Below are 25,317 nucleotides of genomic sequence, written 5' to 3'. Positions count from 1 at the left end.
CAAAAGACTATTCTTTTCCACTGATGTTCAACACAACAGCCATTTATTCTGGCCACTATATGTAGTTGTGCATACTTATACTCAGTCAGAGTCTCTCTTTCTCTCTCTCTCTCTATCACACACAAAGATACAAATTCTAAACATTTATATCATATATACTAATAGCAAAATTGGACAAATCTGAGCTTATAAATCTGGACCTGTGAAAGGCCAAGATAAATCTTTTGACAAACATTAAAAATGCCCCAGGATTGCAGAAAAATCTGAAATTTCAAAATATAAAACCCTCAAACAATAAAAAGAGCACCTGTAGCTTTAAAGGAAATGTCTTCAGTAGCTGTTTCTAGATAATCAAAATTGGCTTGGTTTCAGTCAGTAAAAGGTAAGGGGAGGGGACAGGGCAGTTTTCAGGACTGTTCTGGCCTTTGAAGAAGGACTAATCAGGGCAATTTGATACCAAATTTTACTCACCCAGGCCTGGCTGCTTGCTAACATTCAACAGCAGCCACTCCCTGAAAGCCAGTGTGGTGTTGTGGTCAGAGTTTCAGACTAGGATCTTGAATTCCCATTCTGCCATGGAAACTCATTGGGTGACCTTGAGCCAGTTCTCAGCCTAACATCACAGGGATGGTCAAAATTGACCATTAAGAGCACTTGGATGCATCCCAGTAGTCTGAAGGCCTCTCCCCTCCCCCTGGGCCAGCTAGCCCTCTGACAGAAGGGCTGAGCACAACCCACCCATGCCCTGCACATCCAGCCAGTTAGAGGAGTCACAGCCTCTGCACGAGGTGTAAAAGCTAACAAAACACAAGGCACCATGGTCTTCAAGCTAGACAAAAACAATAAAAGACCATGCAGTTTTCAGCAAACATATATATAAGTGTATGTTTCAGCAAACATATATATAAGCAAACAATATAGATGAAATAACAGTCCATGAATGGCGAAAAACCTTCTCAGTCCAAAAACAGGTGTTTTACAAATATAGTCCCAGAAAGAGTGCTTTCCTCCTTTCTTCTACAAGCCAACAGGACTTCTCTTGAACAAGAGACAAGCTTCAAATAGAAGAGAAGGATCTCTGAGCCTGACTTGCTATTCGAATATAAGCAGTTTTGTGTCTTCCTCGAGGGTTCCGTCCTTTCTCAATTAGTGTCTCAACCAAGTTTCTTACAAATGGGACACAGTAGCCTCCAGCAATCACACAGAGCATAAGCTTCAACAGTATCCTTAGGCTAGAACAAATAGCAAGTCAGGCTCAGGGATCCTTCTCTTCTATCTGGAAGCTTGTCTCTTATTCAAGAGAAGTCGCAATGGCTAATGGAAGACAGGTGGAAAGGTGGAAAGCACTCTCTATGAGAAGAACAGTGGAAAGCACATCCTTACAACTATGACACATCGGCTCCAAAAGTCCAATGTGTTCAAGGCTGGACAGGGGCTTTCAGATCTTTCAAATCCAAATCCAACTTCTGAACCACACCAGGTCTCACATTGCCTCACATTCTCTACCTGTAGGTAGCAAAGAGAAGTGGCAGAAAGTTGCCAGGGCAAGAGAATGTGCTTCTTACCTGACCCATATAGTCTTCTATTGTCTGATTTTTCTGGGCGGACTCTGATTAAATCTGGGGAAGGAGGTGGATGCTGCTGCATATAGAATGGGTTATACACCACGTCCAACAGAGGCCCTTGCTGATATGCGCTGGAAAGTTCTGTCTTCCGGTCACCAAAAGTTGTTACAGCAGAACCTGTGAAGCATGGCAATATATTATTGTGCATTTTAGCATTTTGCTAAAATCTTGTGTACAACATGGGCAAGAAGTTGGCAAATATAGTTTTCTTTTTTTCAATCATTCCCTCCCCTTACATTGCGAATAAAGCTCAGCAACTGAGTTGGGGGAGAAAAAGTAAAGTCTTCTTGATTGGATCCAGGGCTTTTTTTGAGCAGGAACGCAGTTCTGGCTGGCTTGGCGTCAGGGGGTGTGGCCTAATATGCAAATGAATCCCTGCTGGGCTTTTTCTACAAGAATCCCAGCTACAAATACAAGTTGATGGGGTGTGAACTGGCAGAGACTGACCAAGAGAGAGATCTTGGGGTCGTGGTAGATAACTCACTGAAAATGTCAAGACAGTGTGCGTCTGCAATAAAAAAGGCCAACGCCATGCTGGGAATTATTAGGAAGGGAATTGAAAACAAATCAGCCAGTATCATAATGCCCCTGTATAAATCGATGGAGTACTGTGTGCAGTTGTGGTTGCCGCACCTCAAAAAGGATATTATAGCATTGGAGAAAGTCCAGAGAAGGGCAACTAGAATGATTAAAGGGCTGGAGCACTTTCCCTATGAAGAAAGGTTGAAACGCTTGGGACTCTTTAGCTTGGAGAAACGTCGACTGCGGGGTGACATGATAGAGGTTTACAAGATAATGCATGGGATGGAGAAAGTAGAGAAAGAAGTACTTTTCTCCCTTTCTCACAATACAAGAACTCGTGGGCATTCGATGAAATTGCTGAGCAGAAAGGTTAAAACGGATAAAAGGAAGTACTTTTTCACCCAAAGGGTGATTAACATGTGGAATTCACTGCCACAGGAGGTGGTGGCGGCCACAAGTATAGCCACCTTCAAGAGGGGTTTAGATAAAAATATGGAGCACAGGTCCATCAGTGGCTATTAGCCATAGTGTATGTGTGTATATAAATTTTTTTGCCACTGTGTGACACAGAGTGTTGGACTTGATGGGCCGTTGGCCTGATCCAACATGGCTTCTCTTATGTTCTTATGCCCTATGTGAAACAATGGTGACATCGGGGTGTGTGGCCTAACATGCAAATTTGTTCCTGCTGGGTTCTTCCTACCAAAAAAGCCCTGACTGGATCCAACTGAATACTGATAGTGATACTAGGGAAATGTCACATTGCCAAGGCTTTTTTTGAGCAAGAACACAGTTCCAGCTGGCTTGGTGCCAGGGGTGTGGCCTAATATGCAAATGAGTTCCTGCTCAGCTTTTTCTATGAAAAAAGCCCTGCACATTCCTAAAAAAAAACAGGGAAGGATGGAAATGCATTAATCCACATATAAATCCAGGGGTCATTTTGTAGAAAAATAGGTAGTGGAGCTCATTAGCATATGCCACCCCCAACACCAGCCAAAAGCAACCTGACGCAAAAAAGGAGACCCCTGAGCAAGCGAGGCCTGCTGGTGCTCTCCTTGGCCACCACCTCCCACACAGTCGAAAGGCCAGCAAGCCACCTGCTGCCCAAAATCACATAAGAAGTGGAGAAAGGGTGGCATGGGCTTCTCCAGGGGTTAATGAGGGGTGTTGGGGGTATGGCAAAGCCCCTGGTGGCTGGCTGGCTGCTCTCCTAATCCAGGGATTGTTATGCAGCTACACCTACTAGTTAATGGACAAGGGAGGGAGGGAGGGAGGGAGGGAGGAGGGGGATCCCTCAGAAAGGTTCAGGAGCTGCACTCCTGTGAGCTCCTGCTGAATCAAGGCCTGGCAATGTCCAAAAGGTATTCTAGTAGTTTTGTTTATTATGCATTAATAGTTAGAACAATAATCACTATTAGATATTTATGTCTTGCAAACAATATGTTCCATGTTATGCAGAGCACAGGAATGAGCCTGTTGGTGTCCAAGCCAGTTTGCCATCTATGGAACTATTTAGATGCAGAACTGCCACGTGCAGCTGGCAGCTTATTTTAAGAGTTATCATGAATGCCAGTGCTGTCTGCCAGGTTTACAATTTACTGGTCTGCCAGCACGCATGCATATGAGCAAGTGATCTTTAAATGCAATGCTGACTGTGTGCATCACCTACAGTGGTTATATGCCTTGAAGACAGTAAACTCTACTAAGTAAACATGGTTTTGGGAGCCCTGCATTTTCCTTAATATATAGCATGACCTAAACCTGATGGGACAATAATGAAAGGGGAACATACGGCTTGAGAAACAGCAATGACTGATGGGTAATAAGACACTGTATACTAGTATTTCTACACAACATGAAGGAACAGTCAAATAACCTTAAATGGATCCATCCATACATGATATTCTATTCCAATCATATATTATTGGAAGAATACTGAAGTTGGTTAAATCCACAGAAGAATAACACCTTTTTAATTCAGGTTTATTTTGGAATTGTTGCCACTTTAAAAGTGTTTATTTAATCCAGCATTTCCAGCGTTACAAAATACTCTGGTTTTCTAGATACCAAGGTCACTGTTGAGTAAACCTCTTGCTTTGCTGAAAGCTCTCTGGGCTAAGAGTCTTGAGGAGCACAAATTTCACAATGAGATACTGTTTCCTAACTCAAAAGACAGAAGGGCAAAAGACAGAAGGGACAGAAGGGAATATACAGCCAGCCACTTCAAAAGGCATAGAGGAAAGAGCACATTGTCATGGGAACCATATCTTCTTGAAACAAGATCTTGGCTCTACCTTCTGAGCCAGATTAAGCTGCAGAAAGAAAGACAGCTGTAGCAGAAATCACTGTTGGAAAACACTGATCTAATTATTTGGATCCAGGTTTGTTTGCATGATGTTAGAAAAACCGCCCTCACTGCACTCAATCCTGATTGGCTTACATGTTCAGGGGTATGAATCAGAAGCTGAGGAAACTAAAGCCAGCCTTGATAAAAGTTGGGAGCTCTTCAACAAAAGAAGTTGCCATATTTGAACTATCTTCAGGTCCTTGAAGGGGTGTCATACAGGATGGTACAGGTCCTAGAGGGTCCTGCCAGAGGGTCAGACCAGAACCAATGGGTTGAAATTAAATCAAAAGAGTTTTCACTAAACAATAAGAACTTCCTGACAGAGTGATTCCTCAGTGGAACAGGCTTCCTCAGGAGGTAGTGGACTCTCCTTCCTAGGAGGTTTTAAAACAGAGGCTAGATGGCAGTAATGACAGTAATGCTGATTCTGTGAACCTAGGCAGATCATGAGAAGGAGGGGAGGAAGGGTTGCATCAGTGCTTAGTTATTATGACCCTTTCTTACTCGCCCAGGGAAATGCTGATTGCCACTTTGGGGTCAGGAAGCAATTTTTCTCCAGGCCAGTTTGGCCAGGGATCCTGAAGGGGTTTTTTGGCATCTTCTGGGTAAGGGGCAGGTGTCACTGGGAACGCGAAGGGGGAGGTATTTGTGAATTTCCTGCATTGTGCAGGGGCATGGATTAGATGGCCCTGGAGGTCCCTTCCAACTCTATGATATTGGTTGTTAAAAGTGCGCATAGCGCAGAAATCCCTACAAACACGTGTTCATCTATTAATTACCTCAAGACCAGATGGCTAAAACCTGGTAGAACTTGCTGAGGTAGGCAGGGGTTGTTGATCCAGTGTAACAGCTGTGAATCAGTATATTCCCCCCCCCTTCACAAAAAAAAACCAGCCTGAAAAAAAGGCTTCCACTTAAATTCCATACTGTTTCCTTGTCATTTTTTTTTTTACCTTGAATTCCAGTAAGGTGAGAAGAACTACCAAGGTTCCTGGGCTGAATGTAGGCAAGCTTGAATTGTGGGACCACAAAGGGCACTTCCTTGCCCCCCGGGGGGAGCTTGGAGAGAAGATAATCCTCTGAACAGCCAACCTGCCTTTTCACTGACACAGACGACAAAGGAGGTTTCTCCACAACATCAGATCTATATTTGGCTTCAACTTCAGAGTCCTTCTCCAGAGAGGCTGTTATTTAACATAGAAAGCATGACAAGCAGATTTCATTTTAAGTCAGCAGCCTGAAACGATCTTTTGTATTTTAACAGGATCAGAGACAAATAGGTTTTTTTCCATCCTACTGGCTACATCCAGTGAGAGAGAGCAGCAAATAGCAAATATACCAACCTTGAGAAGGTTTGCACTGATTCCCATATCCGGTAACCAAACCTGCTTTCTAATTACCACCCAGAAGATTTTAAAAGGAGAATTTTACACTTAGGCAGTCAAGCTTATAAATGCAATTAATTAAAACCTTTTATGAACCATGAAAAATTAACGTTCATAACCTGGGTTAAGTCAACCCATGAAGAACAGCCCATCTCACTATCACACAAAATGTTCCGTACGGAATACAAGGAAGAGTCACCCTTGAGACAGACAGGAATAACAAGGCAGTTGCCTACTAAATAAAAATCATAAGCATCATGCAGCACATTAACAGAATTTTTGCTTAAATGGACAGTCCTCCATTTCACCCACTGATTAAAATCACAAAATGTACTGTATAGCTTCTGTCATTCTAGTTGCATAAAAAAAAACCTTGACAGAACTGACAATAACTGAACTTACAGTCATGCTTTTCTTTCTTGATGTACAAACACCCTCTGCAGCAGTTCTTGATGAATTCTGTTGCCATCACCAAGTCAGAATACATGCAGACAAGGAACCAAAGGGCAGAAATCAGGTCTCTAAAAAAACAACAACAAAAATTGATTAGAAACATAGTCAATTAGACTGCAGGAGTTCTTAAAGCTGCCCAACATCTAATTGTTTAGAATCACCACCACCATTATATTATTTTATAAATATATCTACTCATCAATGAATACTTAAATCTAGAGATTGGAGCCATGAACAGACAGGACAGGTCTTTTTATAAATGGGAAAAACACCCCAGGTCTGCAGAAAAAAATTGAAATTAAAGCTTCCCAAAATAACAAGGAGCACCTGCAGCTTTAAGGAACAAATGCCCTTGTTAACTGTTAATAAGCAACCTTGCAGTACTGCTGAACAGTTCCAGTCTTGCTTGTGTGTCAGTAAAAGGCAAAGGAGAGGACAGGAACATTTCCAGAGCTCTTTTGGCATTTGAAGGAGGACTCATTGAGATCAAGCCTGGCAGTAACCACTTGGCAACTTAGCTATTGCCAATGATGCAGAACTGGTTATGGATGCTTGAACATTCCCACATACACAAGATATACAAGTTGGAGCATATCTTCAAAGCAGATGTGGTCCATGAAATCCATCCATACCAAACAAAGAGCAGTCCACTATTTTCAAGGCTATGTACTTCAGACCAAATTGATCCCTCTTGCTGTTATTTTCCAAGAATAAGAATTTGTTCAAGCTCTGAAAACCAGGTGCATTTATTTGCAGACATCTTTGGCAGTATGCACAGAATATAAATTGTGGAGCTAAGGCGCAGAGTGCTAAGCTGCAATACTGCAGTCCAAGCTCTCTGCTCACGACCGATCCCAGTGGAAGCTGGATTCAAGTAGCTGGCTCAAGGGTCATTCGGTCTTCCATCCTTCCGAGGTCGGTAAAATGAGTACCCAGCTTGCTGGGGGTAAAGTGTAAATAACTGGGGAAGGCAATGGCAAACCACCCCTTAAAAAGTCTGCCATGAAAACACTGTGAAAGCAACGCCACCCCAGAGTCAGAAACAACTGGTGCTTGCACAGGGGATTACCTTTACCTTTTTAAGGAAATATGAAATGTATCCTCAGATATAAGTTCACTGCAAAGCAAATAATATAGATGTGTGCAACTGCATCACTGACAATACATAAAAGTAATTCCTGTGTAACACTAACAATCTATTCACGTTTACCAAATGCCCTTTTCCATTATAGTTTTAGATGCTTATTGCCCCTTCATGTATGCAGAGCATGGTCTATTGCCAATTCCTGGCCCATTTGTGTTTGTTACTTGGATTCTGGCCCAGAGTGCTAGATTGGGTCCACTTTTAATATTACATTCTTAAGCAGGAGTGGATACACAGGATCATTTAACACAAGTTATTTATGCCTGAATTGTTAAGAGACACTCGGGACATACTCTGACTTTGTCAAAAACATATTTTTTTTTTATTTAAACAACAAAGAAAGAGTAGAGTATGCAAGACTGAAGTCAGCCCATCTAGGTTAAGCTGCAAGATACCATGTTTTTCTATTCAGATTTCTCAATCATCCACAAATCTCATGTAACCATTCACAGCTGAGGCACCACCACTACCTTAACATGCCCTGCTATGAATACAAGACCCTCTTCTTATGAGTCTAGGAAACAATAAGTATGCAGAATTCACTACATCTGTTTAATTTTGCTTGAAGGAGTCTTCTATATTAAGAACACAGCTGGAGAACATCAGGAGTAACTTTTTAAACAACTGGACTCTTTCTTTAAAATATTCTTCTAAAATATTTCCAAGAGACTCAGGCTGCTCCATCCTATCCGAAATCCTAGCAGCAAAGTAGTTTGTACCCTCCCCCAAAACACTCATAATATTTTTTTGTAAAAGTTTGTTCTTTTAGTTCATATAGTCAATGATAGCTGATGAGGATGTTTGTGACACTCAGCAAAGTATAAAAGCACAGAGCTCAAGGTTTTTTAAGCACATGGAACAATGAGAGTTATTTGGAGATAAAAGCACAATTTGGCACTATTTGGTCACAGGAAATTAATACTCCGGAGTCAGGCCATTCAGCATGGTTCATTTTCCTTGACTATACTGGAGGGGAATGTCTGATTAAATAAAGCATGATTTACAATATTTTGTACATTTTTTCAGTAGCAAGCATCTTAAAAGCGGGTCACAAATTGAAAAGCAAACATTAAAATAATAAAAGCCAGCAAAGCCCGAATGACAGTTTTCAAGCACTGATTTGTTTTTATGCTATTTATTTATAATCCACCTTTCTCACTGAGACTCAAGGTAGATTACAGGATATAAAGAAGGGCAATCAGATGGCATAAAACAACCAACAAACAACACAAACTGTCTAAGATTATAGAATTTGAGAATAATGCAGACGGACTATCAAAGGCAAGGTACATTAAACAATGCAGAAAGCTGATTACAAGATATAGGAAAATGCAATGAAAGCCACTAATAATTATAATAATCATTGCAGCAGACTGCAACCTATTCCATTATAACAGGGGCGGTCAACGGTAGCTCTCCAGATGTTTGTTTGCCTACAACTCCCATCAGCCCCAGCCAGCATGGCCAATGGCTGGGGCTGATGGGAGTTGTAGGCAAAAAACATCTAGAGAGCTACCGTTGGCCACCCCTGCATTATAAAATGCTCTCCTGGAATGCTGCATTTTATTATCACTCCAATATCTTTTTAAAAATGCTCTCCTGAAGATTTCTGTTTTGCACATACTGCACAATGACAGAGGTATGGGAGCTTCCAGTGAGAATGCACATGAATGGGCATCTAGGGTGGCACCTTTACAAGCCTTTCCCCGGATGAGCAAAATTGTCTCAGAGGAGCTTAGCAGGAGAGACTGGGGTGCCAAGCCATTAATTAATTATATTTAATCTATATCCCGCCCTCCCCGCCAAAGGCAGGCTCAGGGCAGCTCACACATTAGGGTCACACAATCACATTAGTGTGACCAAGTAAAATAAGACAACAATAAAAACATAAAAACAATTCCTAAAACATTTACATGTGCTAATATCATGATTTCAGACAGCGATTAAATTCTAATGGTGGTTAGTTGTTCTAAGAGGTCCCAGGATCACCACAGCGTGATGAGGTGAACCATTAGTAGTATTTTTATATTCCAGTCCCGTTGCTGCAGCAGCCCCATGGCGCAGAGTGGTAAAGCTGCAGTACTGCGGTCTGAACTCTCTGCTCACGGCCTGAGTTCAATCCCGGCGAAAGCTGGATTCAGGTAGCCGGCTCAAGGTTGACTCAGCCCTTAATTCTTCCAAGGTTGGTAAAATTACCCAGCTTGCTGGGGAGAATGTATAGATGACTGGGGAATGCAATGGCAAACCACCCCGTAAAAAGTCTGCCATGAACTCACCCCAGAGTCAGAAACAACTGGTGCTTGCACAGGGGACCTTTCCTTTCCCGTTGCTGCAGGTGTTACCATCATGAAAATGCATGGCGGAAGAGTGCCGTTTTGCAGGCCCTGTAGAACTGTGAAAGCTCTCACAGAGCTTTGTGGTTAATAATCAGAACCTTGAACCAAACACTGTAACTTATTGGTAACCAGCAGCGTGTCTGCAGAATGAGCATGACATGCAAGTTCTAACTAGCACCCAATAATAACCAGCTTGCAGCATTCTGCATAAACTAGAGTTTGAGTTGTCTTAAAAGGCACACTCATGTAAAGTGTATGATAATATTCTGGCCTCAAGGTAACTATAGCATGGATCCAGGTGATCAGGTCAGCTCAGTAAAGGTAGGGTCCATCTTCCATACTACATGAAACTGGCAGAATGCCTTTTTTGCAACTACATTAATGTTGGTAGAAAGTGCTATCAAATCACAGCTGACTTATGGAGACCTCATAGGGTTTTCAAGGCAAGCAACATTCAGAGGTGTTTTGCCATTCTCTAACTCTGCCTAACAGCCATGGACTTCCTTGGTGGTTTCCCATCCAAATACTAACCATGACCAACCCAACTGAGCTAGCCTGGGCCATCCAAGTCAGGGCATTAACATTAATGTGCTTCTCCAGTAAACGTGCTGGGCCCAGTATAACCAGACCGATAGCAATCGAAGAGGCCCCAATGTACGCAACTAACAATGTTTACAAGTTATGCCTGCACTGAGTCCAAGTCACTTGCTGCACACAGAAATGGGAAAACAAGTTAATTAAAAAACCTCCCTATATACTTTGACAGGAAAAAAACACCCTGAAAGTCCAGTTCACAAATATGACATCAATGCTGGCAACAGAACAAAACATACTCCAGTGGGGGGTTATTTGCTGCATTCAGTTTTTATTATAAGATAGGAGGCAGACCTTTAATTTAGAATTCTTTCATTTTTACTAAGTATCACTCTAGAAAGAACCAACCATATCAGCAGGCATTAAACTACAGCATTCATTTTCAAAAGAGAGCTTTGCCTCTCCCTTTTGACCAACTGTTTAACAAGTTTAGCAAGTATTTACTTGTTTCCTTTACTTATAGTCCACCTTTCTTACTGAGACTTAAAACAGATTACATGGTACAAGGTTTTAATTTTTATTTTCTTCATTTATACCCTGCCTTTCTCCCAAGTGGGGACCTCAAACAAGCTTACATTGTTCTCCTCTCCTCCATTTTATCCTCACAACAACCCTTGAGGAAGGTTAGGCTGAAGTGTGTGACTGGCCCAAGGTCACCCAGCAGGCTTCCATGACCCAGTGGGGATTAGTCTAACACTCTAAGCGCTACGTCACACTGGCACAGTCAATGCAATCAGTGGGATGAGACATCTAATAAGCAATGAAATAGGACTAGAAATAGAGCAGTTGGGAGGTGGGGGGAAACAATAGTATTAGACATGATATACAGTGCTGGAAATAATATTAAACACATACAAATGCAATGCAGTGAGAGTAGGATAATACATGGAGGAAATAGATAATACAAACTATATACAGTGGTATAATGTTCCCTCTTCCCTCATTTTGCTATAATATAGCCATAGCTCCTTGTTGTTAAATAGTCCCTCATTAAATATGCCCTCCTGAAAAATTCTGCTTTACATAGTTTCTGGAATGACAGAAATGTAGGGACCTTCATGAACACCTCAGGCTGGCCATTCCACAAGGTGGGGTCTGCAACAAAGCCTGCATGTGGTATGGACAGTTGTAGCTGTTGCCATACATGACTCAGTCACTGCTAAAAGCCTTCGGTTGCCAGCCTCCAGATAAGACCAGGGGATGGCGCAGAATTACAGCCCATCTCCAGACTACAAAGATCAGTCCCCCTGGAGAAAACGGGTATTTTGGAGGGAGACTCTGTGGCATTGGCCCCCCAGTGAGACCCTGTCCTCTCCATGCTCCATTCCCAAATATCCAGGGGTTGCCCAGCCTTGATCTGGCAACCCAATTCCCCCCCCATCCCCACCAGTGGCCAGGGGACCTGGCAACCCTAGAAAGCCACATACAATTTGGGCTATACAACCAAACAGCTTCCTGAAATGCTGCTCCCGAGGGGGTGAAGGGCCCTTCCAAGGAACTACATGAGGCAAAAGTTAGAAGACTGGAATGAGAAGGGGAAATTAGTAATATATATATATCCCTCCCCCTCTCTTCATGGAAAGTTTCCTTGGGATCCAAGCCACTATCTGTTGTCTCATCTGGGATTCTGCACTCAGTTCAGTTTTCTCAGCTAGACAGTGTGGAAGCAGTCATTTTGAGCATCACCTGAGGCAGCCAGGCTGAATATAAACATTCTTCAGGGTTTTGGGTTTCTCAACAAAACAGCATACACTTCTGCTGTGACATGTACTAGTTTCCGGGTCCCTTTGAAACTAACCTTTTGTGCTGATTTATTTATTTCAAAAACAGACTCCTTTGTGTGCATATGCATTGAAATGTGGTTGGTTATTCACATACTGCTTGGAGCCAGAGTCACAAAGGAGGAGCATAGGCTCTTCTTGCTCATATATCCATTAAGGGAAAGTTTACAATTCCTACATAACATTTCCATGACTATATGCTTACAGAATCATGTTGAAGAGTGATCTTAATGAGCCCTCAGGACGCAGTGCTGCTGGGGGTGCAAGCAACTCCAGTTACCCACCTGATATTTCCACCCAGATCACTTACTACTCCATTCCCAAGATTTAAGACTTCTTCTTGCCACTCTTCGATCCCAGCGGAAGTTGGGTTCAGGTAGCTGTCTCAAGGTTGACTCAGCCTTCCATCCTTCCAAGGTTGGTAAAATGAGTCCCCAGCGTGCTGGGGGTAAAGTGTAGATGACTGGGGAAGGCAAACCACCCCATAAAAAGTCGGTCGTGAAAATGTTGTGATACATCACCCCAGTCAGAAATGACTGGTGCTTGCACAGGGGACCACCTTTACCTTTTTACTTGCCACTCAACTTTTCCTTTCCTCAGCTGGAAAGCCATTTCAACATCACAATGACTACCAGGCACACGCTTGTGGTTTTAACTTCGATTTTTATCTTCCCTCTGTGCCTCAAGCTGGAACCAGACTAAATTTCCTGCTAAGGGAAGAGGCAGTTTCCCTTTCCTGCTGAGACCACCGATTTGCTCCATCCATTCCAGAGGATCCCCTGCCTTCCTGGAGCAGCTTTTCAGAGAGATCAATGGGCTGTGCCAGAAAGGGTATGGAAAGTTATGTTCAGCAGGCAGAACTGCCTTCTGTTAGCAGAAAACCTGGTTTTAATCCAGTCCCTCATATTCAATCTGTTGTCAAGTTATATCAATTTCCCTGATATAAAACTTGTCCCTTCCTCCAAGTCCTTAGCTAAAACTTCATCTTCAATTGTCCCCCACATTCATTACCAGCAACTTCTTAAGAAACTGTTTCGTCATGCCTCCCTCTCTGCCCTTACAGAATTGTGCTGCAAAAATAATATTTCATCACTCAGCCTCATCACTGTAGCATGTTCTCTAACAGCCCTATGCTTGTGCTATACTCAGAGAAGGAGTCAATCTCTTTGTCCTTACCTTTAATTATCTCCATGTCTCTGCTGTAGTCCATGCTTCTGCTCTTTCCATATGCTCTGGCCAGTGATCTCATCCCACACTCAGCTCATCCAAACTGCCAGTCTCCTGATCTACATGGATTCTATGCATTCACACTTAATGTCCTCTTATGCTGGAAACACTTTCCTAGAACTTCTCTGTTGTGCTATCTGAACTCATTAATCTCCCTTACCCTGAAACAGGACATTGGTCTGTCACTTGTAGCAACTCTATAGGTCTCAGATAGAAGTATTTCACATATTAACTGGAGATGCCAGGGTTGGAACCTGGGACCTTCCCACTTGCAAAGCAGATGATCTAGCACTCAGTCCTGATGCCTGCCTCTCTCTGCCTTCAAATCCTTCTTCAAACTTCTACTTTTTGTCATGAAGTCTCTTCTGCTACACCACAACCCTCATTCCAAAAGTGCAGGTCATTACAGTTCTTCAAATGCACCCCTCCCCCCTTTCTCTTGCCTTGTCTTACTGGAAAAAATTCAGTTGTAAACTTCTTGGGGTAAAGTGCTGAGTTTAGCTTATATTACTTGGGGTACTTGAGTTTGGCATAGTCAAGGCTTTTTTGTAAAAAAAAAGCCCAGCAGGAACTCATTTGCATATTAGACCACACTCCCTGGCACCAAGCCAGCTGCAACTGTGTTCCTGTGTGTTTCTGTTCCAAAAAAAGTCCTTCTTACATTACTTGGGGTAAGGAGCTGAGTTTGGCTTATATTGCTCTGAAAAGTGCCATACACCCCAATGCGACTATATTTTACAGAAGTATCTATAAAATTAAAGGCCAGCCACATATTTTGAGGACCAACAGCTATTCTTGCCGCAACACGTTATCATGCCGGAACTATTTATTAGCCACTTTTCTATCTTGTGAAATTCAAGGTATCTTACAATGTAATAAAACAATTATTATTATCAGGGCTTTTTTGTAGCAGGAACTCCTTCGCATATTAGGCCACACACCCCTGATGTAGCCAATACTCCAAAAGCTTACATTAGGACTTGTAATAAGAGCCCTGTAAGCTCTTGGAGGATTGGCTACATTAGGGGTGTGTAGCCTAATATGCAAAGGAGTTCCTGCTACAAAGAAAGCCCTGATTATTATTATTTTAAAAACCCAAAGGACTGCCAATAAATAAAAACTAAATCAGTCAAATGAAGTCCTAAATAAAACTATCTTCAACAGTCTCCTGATGAGTGAAAGTAAGGGGGCCAAGTACATATTCCTGGGAAGGTTGTTCCATAATCATGGAACTACGGAAATGTGTTAAGTCTGTAGGTGAAGCTTCATACATTAAGATACAAGCACATGCTGACATTGTAATATGCAGCATAATATACACTGACTTGCCATTTATCAGTTCTGTTCTGCATGTACCTTTGGAGGACCCCATTATCATTACAGGCTGTGATATGCAGAGCTGATGCCATCTGCAGTACATTCAGTCAAGAAGGCTATTTCTCTGTAACAGGGAAGAAGTAAATCGAATTGTGCTTCCACAAGGAAACAAGAAAAACCCTTTGAACCTTGTCTTGTCTCTATAAACCCATGCTGAGCTAGTACAGAAAAAACAGATGTAGGGAAGCAAAAGTATTTGAAACGGCAGAAATAAGTATACAGAAACAACAGATTAGCATTTGAATACCAGTGGCAATCTATCATGTATCAAACTCAGATATATTTCAAGGAATCTTTGAGTCCAGCTTTGTGAAAACAGGCAGCCTAAAAAGCTCTTTAATAAGCAATATACATTAAATATTTTGTTCTACTCCTGAATTCCTACAGCAATGTGTAAAGATGTATGCCCTTCTTCCCCAGTAAAGAGTGGTTTTTAAATGTATATGGCACAACGTATGTTCGGTATCTAAATTCTAACTACAATAAGGATTGTTTAAAAGGGGTAGGGGTGGGCACACCAGTTTCAGCCATAGTGCAATAGTCACCATTCAATTTAATGGAGCCTTACTATCTTATTTCCTTATTACTGGCTCTGCTTCTCATGGTGGTGGAAAGTGTGATCAAGTTGCAGCTAATTTATAGCAAGAGATTGATACAAGGTGGTTTGCCATTGCCTACCTCTGTGCAGCAGCCCTTTACTTCCTTGGTGGTCTCCTGCCTAGATACTAACCAGAGTGGACCCTTCTTAGCTTCTGAGATCTGATGAGACCAGGCTAGCCTGGATTATCCAGGCTTCTCATACGCACACCTTATTAAAAAAATTAGACCTACATAAACATCACCACAGAATTCTCACAGGACACATTTTTATGGGGGTAGAAGAATGATGGAGTTCAAGCCAGGGCCACAAACCCAATTGTCCCACGATTACACAGGAAGCATGGCAAAAATGAAATTAGCATCTGCTCTAGGTGGCAGTAATATGGCAATGACAGTATTCATGAGGTGATACAACCACACACATACCCCACATTGCTCTAGATAGAAAGTAATTTTCAAAGCAGACACAGCTTAAATAACTTGATTCCATTCATTTCTGTCTCATGATTGAGGTATTTTAGAACTAAATCCTTGGTTTACATAATTCTCAGCATAGGGACTGGTCACTGAGTATCGTGGTATTACACAACAATAATACAACTTCCTCCATAGTGAAATTCTTCCGTATTCTGTTCAGAGTGTTATCTGCTACCCTGTTATCTAGCTATTAAACCAAATACAACACATATCTATAGACGTTGAGTAAGACACAAGAGACTGTAAAAATGTTATTAGTGCTTAAGATACTTGAAACATAATAAGATTTGGGGGGGGGGGGTCTGTGCAAAAGGCTGCCAGACACTTTCCTAAATAATTTAATCATCACTGTTTTAATGTAGTTAGACAAGAGAACATAATTATCTTAATGACTCCCAGATTTGCCTGGCCACATTGCACAACTAAGTTAATCAGATAAGTCTGATATCAAAGACTTTTCTCCCAGACGCAGGACATAAATATTTGAAGAGGGACACAAAGCCTTTTAACAGCCAATTAAGTAAATTTGGACATAACAGGAATGGACTGTAAAGAGAACAAATAATCAAATGCTGAACATGATCTCAAGAGAAAGCTAACAGGTCTTGTCATTAAATAAATTGCCACCTATCACGCAGTGCATAAATTGCTTCTTTGGTCCAATACCCTGCAGATGCATCTACTAAATTATACACAGATAAAGTTAAGATAAAATGATATTTGAATTAGGTTCAAAGACAAGCAATATAGAAGACCTAAGAGTCCCTTCCCCCAACTAAAATGGATTCAAAGGCCTCTGAATCTGATCAGAGCAGCAAAGCTAGGATGGGATTTCTTCCATTGGACTGGTTCAGGCACTCAAATTCTTACAAATGACCTTGATTCATACATAACGGCAAACCACAGTTTGCAAGCACATGAATAAATCCAAGCAGTCTTCTGACTTGCACATCCTCTACATCTTTTAGTCTCTCCTCTATGCAGCCAATTAGAAATTCCTGCTTTCCTCATTAACCATGGCCTGTGCATGCCCTGCAAGCCAGGGTTAAACCACAGTTTTGAATCCTGGTTTATAGGGAAATCATAAGACACTGAGCTGGTTCAGGCACAACAGTAAACTATGGCTTGCTGTAGCTGGCTGTGTGTGATGGCAGAAGAGGTAGTGTGCAAGCCCAAAGATCCCTCAAGTTTAATCACATTATAAGAACATAAGAGAAGCCATGTTGGATCAGGCCAATGGCCCATCCAGTCCAACACTCTGTGTCACACAGTGGCCAATTTTTTTTATATATATATATCTCACCCTTGGGGTGTAGTACCTCCTTTTATCCGTTCTAACTCGACTGCTCAGCAATTTCATTGAATGCCCACGAGTCCTTGTATTGTGAGAAAGGGAGAAAAGTACTTCTCTCTCTACCTTCTCCATCCCATGCATAATCTTGTAAACCTCTATCATGTCACCCCGCAGTCAATGTTTCTCCAAGCTAAAGAGCCTCAAGCGTTTTAACCTTTCTTCATAGGGAAAGTGTTCCAAATCTGTAATCATTCTAGTTGCCCTTTTCTGGACTTTTTCCAATGCTATAATATCCTTTTTGAGGTGCGGTGACCAGAATTGCAAACAGTATTCCAAATGAGACCGCACCATTGATTTATACAGGGGCGTTATAATACTGGCTGATTTGTTTTCAATTCCCTTCCTAATAATTCCCAGCATGGCGTTGGCCTTTTTTATTGCAATCGCACACTGTCTTGACATTTTCAGTGAGTTATCTACCACGACTACAAGATCTCTCTCTTGGTCAGTCTCTGCCAGTTCACACCCCATCAACTTGTATTTGTAGCTGGGATTCTTGGCCCCAATGTGCATTACTTTGCACTTGGCCACATTGAACCTCATCTGCCACATTGACGCCCACTCACCCAGCCTCAACAGATCCCTTTGGATTTGACATTATGTCAGAATCAAGCCAGGGAGGGTCCAACTGCCCCCAAGCATGCAGCTGAATGGAGGCATATCTTACCTGGCCTATACATACAGATAATTCACACTTCCCAACAGCAGTTTGATATTTTATTCAGTTAATCATGAACACGTCAAGATGTTACTTTCATGTGGAGCAACCAACAGGTATCTGAACCATTCCCCACACATTAAACCAGGGGTGTCAAACTCATTTGTTATGAGGGCCGGATCTGACATAAATGAGACATTGTCAGGCAGGCCATCTGTGTCATAAAATGTCATGACAGGTATAGGAGATGTAAACTTTATAAAGGACACAGACAAACACAATTTTTTTCTTTTTTTAAAAGCAAGCTGTGACGCAGAAGGAAGCAAGAGAGAGAAAAGGAAGCAGATAACAGCCAAAAGTTGCTCGCAGGCCTGTTAGGAGTCCTCTGGGGGCCTGATTTGGTCCACGGATCACATGCTTGACATCCCTGCATTAAACCAAGCAATCTGACACTACACCATTTCACACATCAGGCTCCTTTATGAGAGAATTTCCTGAGGAGGAAACAACTGCAAAACCATCAGATGAAACAAAAATTTCATTCACTGCATTTGATAACCATGATGTTCCAGAAGAGTACCCCAAAGGTAAGCAACATGAAAGCGCAATTACCTCACCAAAATTAGACAATAAAACAGCCAATTCACTGTGGTGGATGGTACCAGATATATGAGTGCCAGCCCTTAATTAATCCAGCACCTTCCAAAACTAAGAGTCTTTTATTATCCAACAAAAGCCATTCTCTAGCCCAGGCTAGACACGCTGCCTTATAATATAATGTCCAGTCCGGTAAGGCCATTCCTCCTCTTGATTTAGCTTCCTGCAGGACTTTTAGCTTAATCCTTGGCCTTTTACTTTGCCAAATGAAGGCCAGAACTTTTCTGTTAAGTTTTTGTAGAAACGACTTAGGTAGTTCGATTGGGATCATTTGAAATAGAAATAAAATTCTAGGGAGAATGTTCATCTTAACCGTTGCTATCCTTCCTAAAAGAGAGATTTGCAAATCTTTCCATTTTTCCAAGTCTAAATCAATTTCGTTCAGGATCTTCTCATAATTGTCTCTATAAAGGGATTTCACATCATTTGTTAAGAATATACCCAAGTATTTAATTCTCTTTTCATGTTTAAATCCTGTTTTGGTCTCTAGTTGCATTATCTGTTCTATACTCATATTTTTTGTTAAAAATTTTGTTTTTTCTCTATTAACTTTGAATCCCGAGACCTCTCCAAACTGTTGTAGCCTTATTAACAATTTATCAATAGCAAGAATGGGGTCCTCTAGAATAAGCAGTAAATCGTCCGCAAAGGCCTGGATTTTAAATTCTTGTTCTTTTATTTTCAGGCCCCTAATTTCTTCATCCTCTCTTATCTTTTTAATTAAAAGCTCTATTGTCATTACAAAGAGAAGGGGCGACAAAGGACAACCCTGCCTCGTCCCCTGTTCTATCTCAACCGCTTCTGATATATTCCCATTTATATTTATTTTCGCTGTTTGTTTAGAATATATCGCTTCTATACATCTTTTAAAATTCTTGTTACAGCCTATCGCTTCCAGTACTTTACCCAGGAAATTCCAATTAACGTTATCGAACGCTTTTTCTGCGTCGAGGGAAATACCTGCAAATTGCTTTCCTGGGTGTTCTTTATAATATTCTATAATATTTAAAAAGTATCTTAAATTCCGCTGCATCCTTCTCCCAGGAATGAATCCAGTTTGGTCCTCGTGCACAATACTTGTGACAATTTTCTTAAATCTCTCTGTCAGTATCGTCGCAAAAATTTTGTAATCTGCGTTCAGGAGGGAGATAGGTCTATAATTTTTTATATCTGTTGGGTCCGTCCCTTGTTTATAGATTAAAGAGATTAGTGCTTCCCTCCAAGACATTGGGATTATGGCCGATTGTTGTATTGCCTCTACGACTCTCTTGTATGGAATTAAAAGCAGGTCTTCAAAAGTTCTATACACTTCAACCGGTAGGCCATCCAGCCCCGGTGTCTTATTGGATTTCTGCTTTTTAATTGCCTCGATTACTTCATGAATCGAAATAGGGCTCTCCAAAGTTTCTTGTTGTTCTTTAGATAATTGCTTGATATTGGCGCTTTTAATATATTCCTCTTGTTGCTGTTCAGAGATTTCTTGCTTTCTATAAAGATTTCGATAAAAACTTTGAACAATTTGCCTCATTTGATTTTCCTGTGTAACTTCTAAACCTGCTTTATTTTTTAACGAGCTTATAATTCTTTTGTCTCTCTCTTTCTTAAGCTTGTATGCTAACCATCTACTTGTTTTGTTGGCATTTTCGAAGTAATTTTGCTTGGCCCATTTGAGTTTCTTTTCTAATTCTTCTGTCAACCATAAATTAATTTGATGTTGCGTTGCTTGTATTTTAGCTTTTATCTCTTTAGTGTTTCTAGTCTTTTGTTGTTTTTCATGTCCCTTCATCTCGTCTACCAAATCATTATATAATTTCATTCGCTCTCTATTTCTTTTAGCTGTGTAACTAATGGCTAACCCTCTAAAAAAAGCTTTAAAGGTATCCCAAATATTTTGTATACTTGTATCCTTCTCTAAATTGCATTGAAAAAATTCCTTTATTTCTTTTTTCGTTCGTTCCAAGAACTTAGTTTCTTTTAATATCTGGAGATTTAGGGTCCATCGGCTATTTCTTGAAGGGTGTTGCAAAATCACCTGCACTGGGTTGTGGTCCGCAAATGTTTTAGGTAAAATATTAGCTTGATTAATTAGAGGGACCAAACCTGTTGACGTCCAACACATATCGATTCTGGACCAGCACCCATATGGATGAGAGTAAAATGTAAACTCTTCTGCTTGGGAGTTTTTAACTCTCCAAATATCAACCAAACTTAACTCTTCTGCCATTCTAAAAAAGGTCTTAGGTAAGGCGCTACGTAGTGAAAATTTCTTATGTTTGTCAAATTTTTTATCTTTTTTGACGTCAAATACTGCGTTATAGTCTCCTATAATACAGCAGTCTTGTACTTGTAGTTCCACTAACTTGCCATGAAGCTCTTTGTAAAAAATTTTTTGCTTATCATTAGGGGCATATATGTTCACAACGTAAATTTTCCTTTTATTAATTGTGGCCTCAATTATTAAAATTCTTCCCAATTCATCTTTGTATATCAATCTGGATTCTATATTTTGCTTGACATATATAGCCACCCCTCTTTTTTTTCTGACATCGCTTGAGTAATATAACTGTCCCAATTTTTTATTCTGCAAAAATTTGATATCATCCTTTTTTATGTGTGTCTCTTGTAGACAAACTAATTGGGCCTTGGTTTTTTGAAGCTGCAAAAAAATCTTTCTTCTTTTTTTGGGTTCATTTAACCCATTTACGTTTACCGATATAATCTGTAATCCCTTCTTGTCTGTCATCCTAGTAACGCCTTACTACCTGAAATAGTGACTTTTTAAGACATGAAATACGTAAGGCAATTTATAAGGTTTGGATCGAAATCAAAAAGAGAGTATATTTATATACCCCATTTTGGCTATCCCCAGTGGAAGCGGTTACACACCCGAATATTTATGATTGGGGAAAGTCGTATAACTATGCTACATTACTAGATAGAGATAACAACTTAATACTCGATGAAAACATAGTGCCGGATTGGTGGGTGAGGTGTCAGGTTAAATCGATGTTCCAGGAAGATAAAGGTCGGGGGTTCTCGAAAGACTCAGAGATAAATGAATTTGATAATATAATCTACGAACCTCAGAAGCTTATTTCTAAAATTTACGAGTGGCTTTTAAAATATGAGATGCAGAAGGAAGTAGTTAAAGAAAGTTGGGTAAGGTGGTTGCAGGACTTTGGCTACACGATTGAGTTAACGGAGTGGGAAAAAATCTGGAAAAATAATATCGGGTTGACTAAAGCAATAGTTTTAAAAGAGAATTTATATAAAATGATGTACAGGTGGTACATTACCCCAGAAAGATTAGCTAAAATAAACCCAAGGTACAACAACAAATGCTGGAAATGTAAAAAAATTAAGGGGACACTTTATCATATCTGGTGGAGTTGTGAATTCGCCAAAAAATTTTGGACTTATGTAAATATATGGATTCATAAGGTTTTTCGTAAGAAAAGGATTAAGCATGTTCCAGAACTCTATCTTTTGAGTATTTGTAAAGAAAATCTGCCCTGGGGGGAAAAAAAGCTATTGTTGCATATGATAACTGCAGCAAGAATACTTTATGCGAAGTACTGGAAGCTTCCTCAAATTCCGGATAAGGAAGAATTTTTAGTTAAGGTATTAGATATTGCCGAAATGGACATTTTGACAGTAAGATTAAGAGATGGTAACTGGGAAGAATGTATGAAATCTTGGGAACCATTGTATCTTTGGGCTGAAAGTATTGGTATGATGGTAAGACATTGATATTGTTATCTGATAGAACCTGTTTAACTCCTTATTTATGTGGGTGGAATGGTGGGGGTCATTGTATGCTCGTCACTGGGATTGTGTTGTTATATGTCTTGTTTGGTTTATGTGGTGTTGTATGTATTTTTTTTTTATGTGTTTACAATAAACTTCATTTAATTTTGAAAAAAAAAAAAAACAAAAAAAAAAAACAGCCAATTCAACAGAAGCAGAACGTGAATCTTTTAATAAGCTGGAGTACCGGTTTTGCTATTATAGTAGAAAACCAGAAACAACAGCATTTCTGTTCTCTTTCAAAGCTTATGTACCATAAGAACACAGATGTTCAGCCAGAAAAAAAGGCATTACTGCCAAACTGCTGATTTTTCAATGAAGCCTCATACCAAAGCAAGACAAATGTCAAAAGCAACAAGGTGCACCTATAAAGATTCCCAAGATGGTGAGAATATTTTAGTCAAGGAGTGAGGGGCAAAAGTGCTCATGTTTGTTTAATAGGGTTTCTTTATTTGTTAATCCAGTGAACAGTGATGCGTGTGCGTGTTAAGTGCCATAAACTTACTTCTAGCTCACAGCAACCCTGTGAATTAATGTGCTCCAAAATGTCCTATCGTTAACAGCCATTCTCAGGTCTTGCAAATGAAGGGCCATGGCTTCCATTATTGGGTCAATCCATCTCATGCTGGGTCTTCCTCTTTTCGTGCTGCCTTCAGCTTTTCCTTGCATTATAGGGAAATTGGCTTAGCAAACTTTGCCTCATCCCCTGCTACTGTGCCACAGAAAAAAAGGACCAGTATGCATTATTCAACTTCTCCTTAGCATCCTGATGTCAAAAGAGGGACAGACAGGTTTGGAAAATAAAACAGGAAGCCCCATTTTAGTTTACCCACCATGTCTCGTTTATATCCTATGACGCAAAAGCTGCTCATGAATGGCTATAGATACCACGGGCTGTGCGCATTTTGCCCACACCCCCGTTCTCCCATTTCTTCTGATTGTTCCTTAATCTTCTTAAAGTGAATATCCATGTCGTGATTCTCTTACATAAGCCTCTCTTTCCAACAAGATATTAAAAACACATGCTGAACACATGACATTTAGCTTTATCGCCATTCTGTTACAAAATACAGGTTGCCAATAGCCTCACTGCCTTAATTCTATGCTACTCCACTGTTGAGGCTGCCTAGTGGAGTTCCATCTATTCTTCCACCATAAAGTCACCTTGAGCTTTCAGAGAGAGAGAGAGACAGAAAGAAAGCAAAATGACCACAAAACAAAAATCTAGTCTTTCCCAGTCAGGTTTTGTTAGGCTAACCAGAATCCTCATGCTTCTTGCAATTATATTATTCTTCACCTGCAGAGAGAACAGTACAGTCCAATCCAACAAAAATATTCAAACAATTCTTATTCAAACAATTCTTATACGTATGTACATCAATGCTATCAAGTTCCAACCAACCTGCAGCAATCCCCAAAAGCAGCTGTTTCAGGGCAAGCACAAAGTTCTTCTACAAAGCGTTCCTTGGTGGTCTCCTCCATTCATGCAAATTAATTTATGCAGTAGTTCACAACTTTAATGCCAGTAGCTCACAAAGTAGAATTTTTGCTCACAAGACTCCACAGGTTACAGGGGGTATTGGTACTGAACCTGCTTAGCTTCCAAGATCTGACAAGATTGGCCTGTACAGTGCTGCCTTCCCTCCCATTGTTTAAGATTAGAAGGGTGCACCTGGAACCCTGTGGGACACTCCCTAACTAAAGGAAATCACCTTTTCTATACTTAAGGTCCATTTCATTAAAATAAAATGTGTATAGATCTTCAAAAGTGGTTTCACAAAACCTGCCAAGTGCTACAATCATGATGCTAGCTTCTAGTGGTCAAGGATACTAAAGACTGCTGAACCCATGTAAGATCCACAGAGTTAAAATCATTCTGCTGATCTTCAACTAACCAGAAAACACCAGATATCTCCCTTGTTCAATGAAAACAATGTACTTAATTACACAAGCACATGAAAAATACACAAAACATTAGTAATACATATGGCAAAAAAGTCAAAATGTCGTAACACACACATTGTTGCTAATAAATACAATGGTCAAAAATACATAAACCAAACCACTAAGTTCCAATACAATTCTAGGCTTCTAACAAATATGTAAAGAATGGAGAGCTTCCAGCCTGGAGGAAGAATGTACCACTGTGTTGTGAGTGTTACAGAGGCTGTAAGGCTCCAGAGATAAGAAGCATTAAAAATATTTTGAACTTGATGCATAGTTTTGAGAACCTCAGTGTAAAGGCTTAAGTTGTTTATATGTGCACCTCTTGATAAAGATATTTATCAAAATGGGAAGTATAATGATCGAAATTCTGTCAAGGACCTACTTTATGCACAACTGGAGAATTTATATTCATAGTACACTTAAGTGTTGAACATTCTTTACATATTCCTTGGAAGTCTGGAATTGTATTGGAACTTGGTGCTTTGATTTATGTATTTTTGACCAGTGTATTTATTGGCAACAGAGTGTTACAACATTTTGACTTTTTTACCATAAGCATTACTAATATTTTGTGTATTTTTCATGTGTTTGTGTAATTAAGTACATTGCTTTCATTGAACAAGGGAAATATCTGGTGTTTTCTGGTTGCTTAGTCTTTCTCCCCATCACTGTTTTTTCATTCTTTATCTTCAACTAACAACAAATGCATGTACATAGATTTTATCACATTTAGATTATGAACAACCTGAAAGAGGGGGACAGCCAGGAATCAGATATTACCCGTAAGCAAGAAGGCTGGGCAGTAAATAAGCAAGGAACTGGGATAAAGATAGTTTTCTTAAAGAAAAGCAAAAACAAACAAGCATATTGCAAAAAACAAAGTCCACAAAAAAAATCCTTCAAATATATTAGAAGCAGGAAACCAGCAGGGAGGTGGCGGGGCCCTTGGATGACCAAGGGGTCAAAGGATTACTGAAGGAGGATAGGGAAATGGCTGAGAAGCTGAATGCATTTTTTGCCTCCATC

At 40.4% G+C, this 25,317-nt stretch overlaps 1 protein-coding gene across 3 annotated transcripts in view; it reads right to left on the bottom strand.

Annotated features, from left to right (window-relative positions):
* Positions 1-25,317, bottom strand: part of TC2N (tandem C2 domains, nuclear) — a 57,026-nt gene that overhangs the window by 16,168 nt on the left and 15,541 nt on the right. For all 3 annotated transcript variants that reach the window (XM_060261182.1, XM_060261181.1, XM_060261183.1), the window contains exons 2-4: positions 6,282-6,400; positions 5,448-5,678; positions 1,566-1,742 (exon numbers count right to left, since the gene is read on the bottom strand). In XM_060261182.1, the coding sequence (XP_060117165.1) occupies positions 1,566-1,742; positions 5,448-5,678; positions 6,282-6,366 (493 nt within the window). In that variant the 5' untranslated portion in view covers positions 6,367-6,400. The remainder of the gene's footprint in view (positions 1-1,565; positions 1,743-5,447; positions 5,679-6,281; positions 6,401-25,317) is intronic.

Source organism: Heteronotia binoei, chromosome 21 (genome assembly GCF_032191835.1).
Source record: "Heteronotia binoei isolate CCM8104 ecotype False Entrance Well chromosome 21, APGP_CSIRO_Hbin_v1, whole genome shotgun sequence".
NCBI classification, from domain to species: domain Eukaryota; kingdom Metazoa; phylum Chordata; class Lepidosauria; order Squamata; family Gekkonidae; genus Heteronotia; species Heteronotia binoei.
The sequence above is the reverse complement of the archived record's forward strand: the minus strand, read 5'-3'. Positions and strand labels throughout refer to the sequence as shown.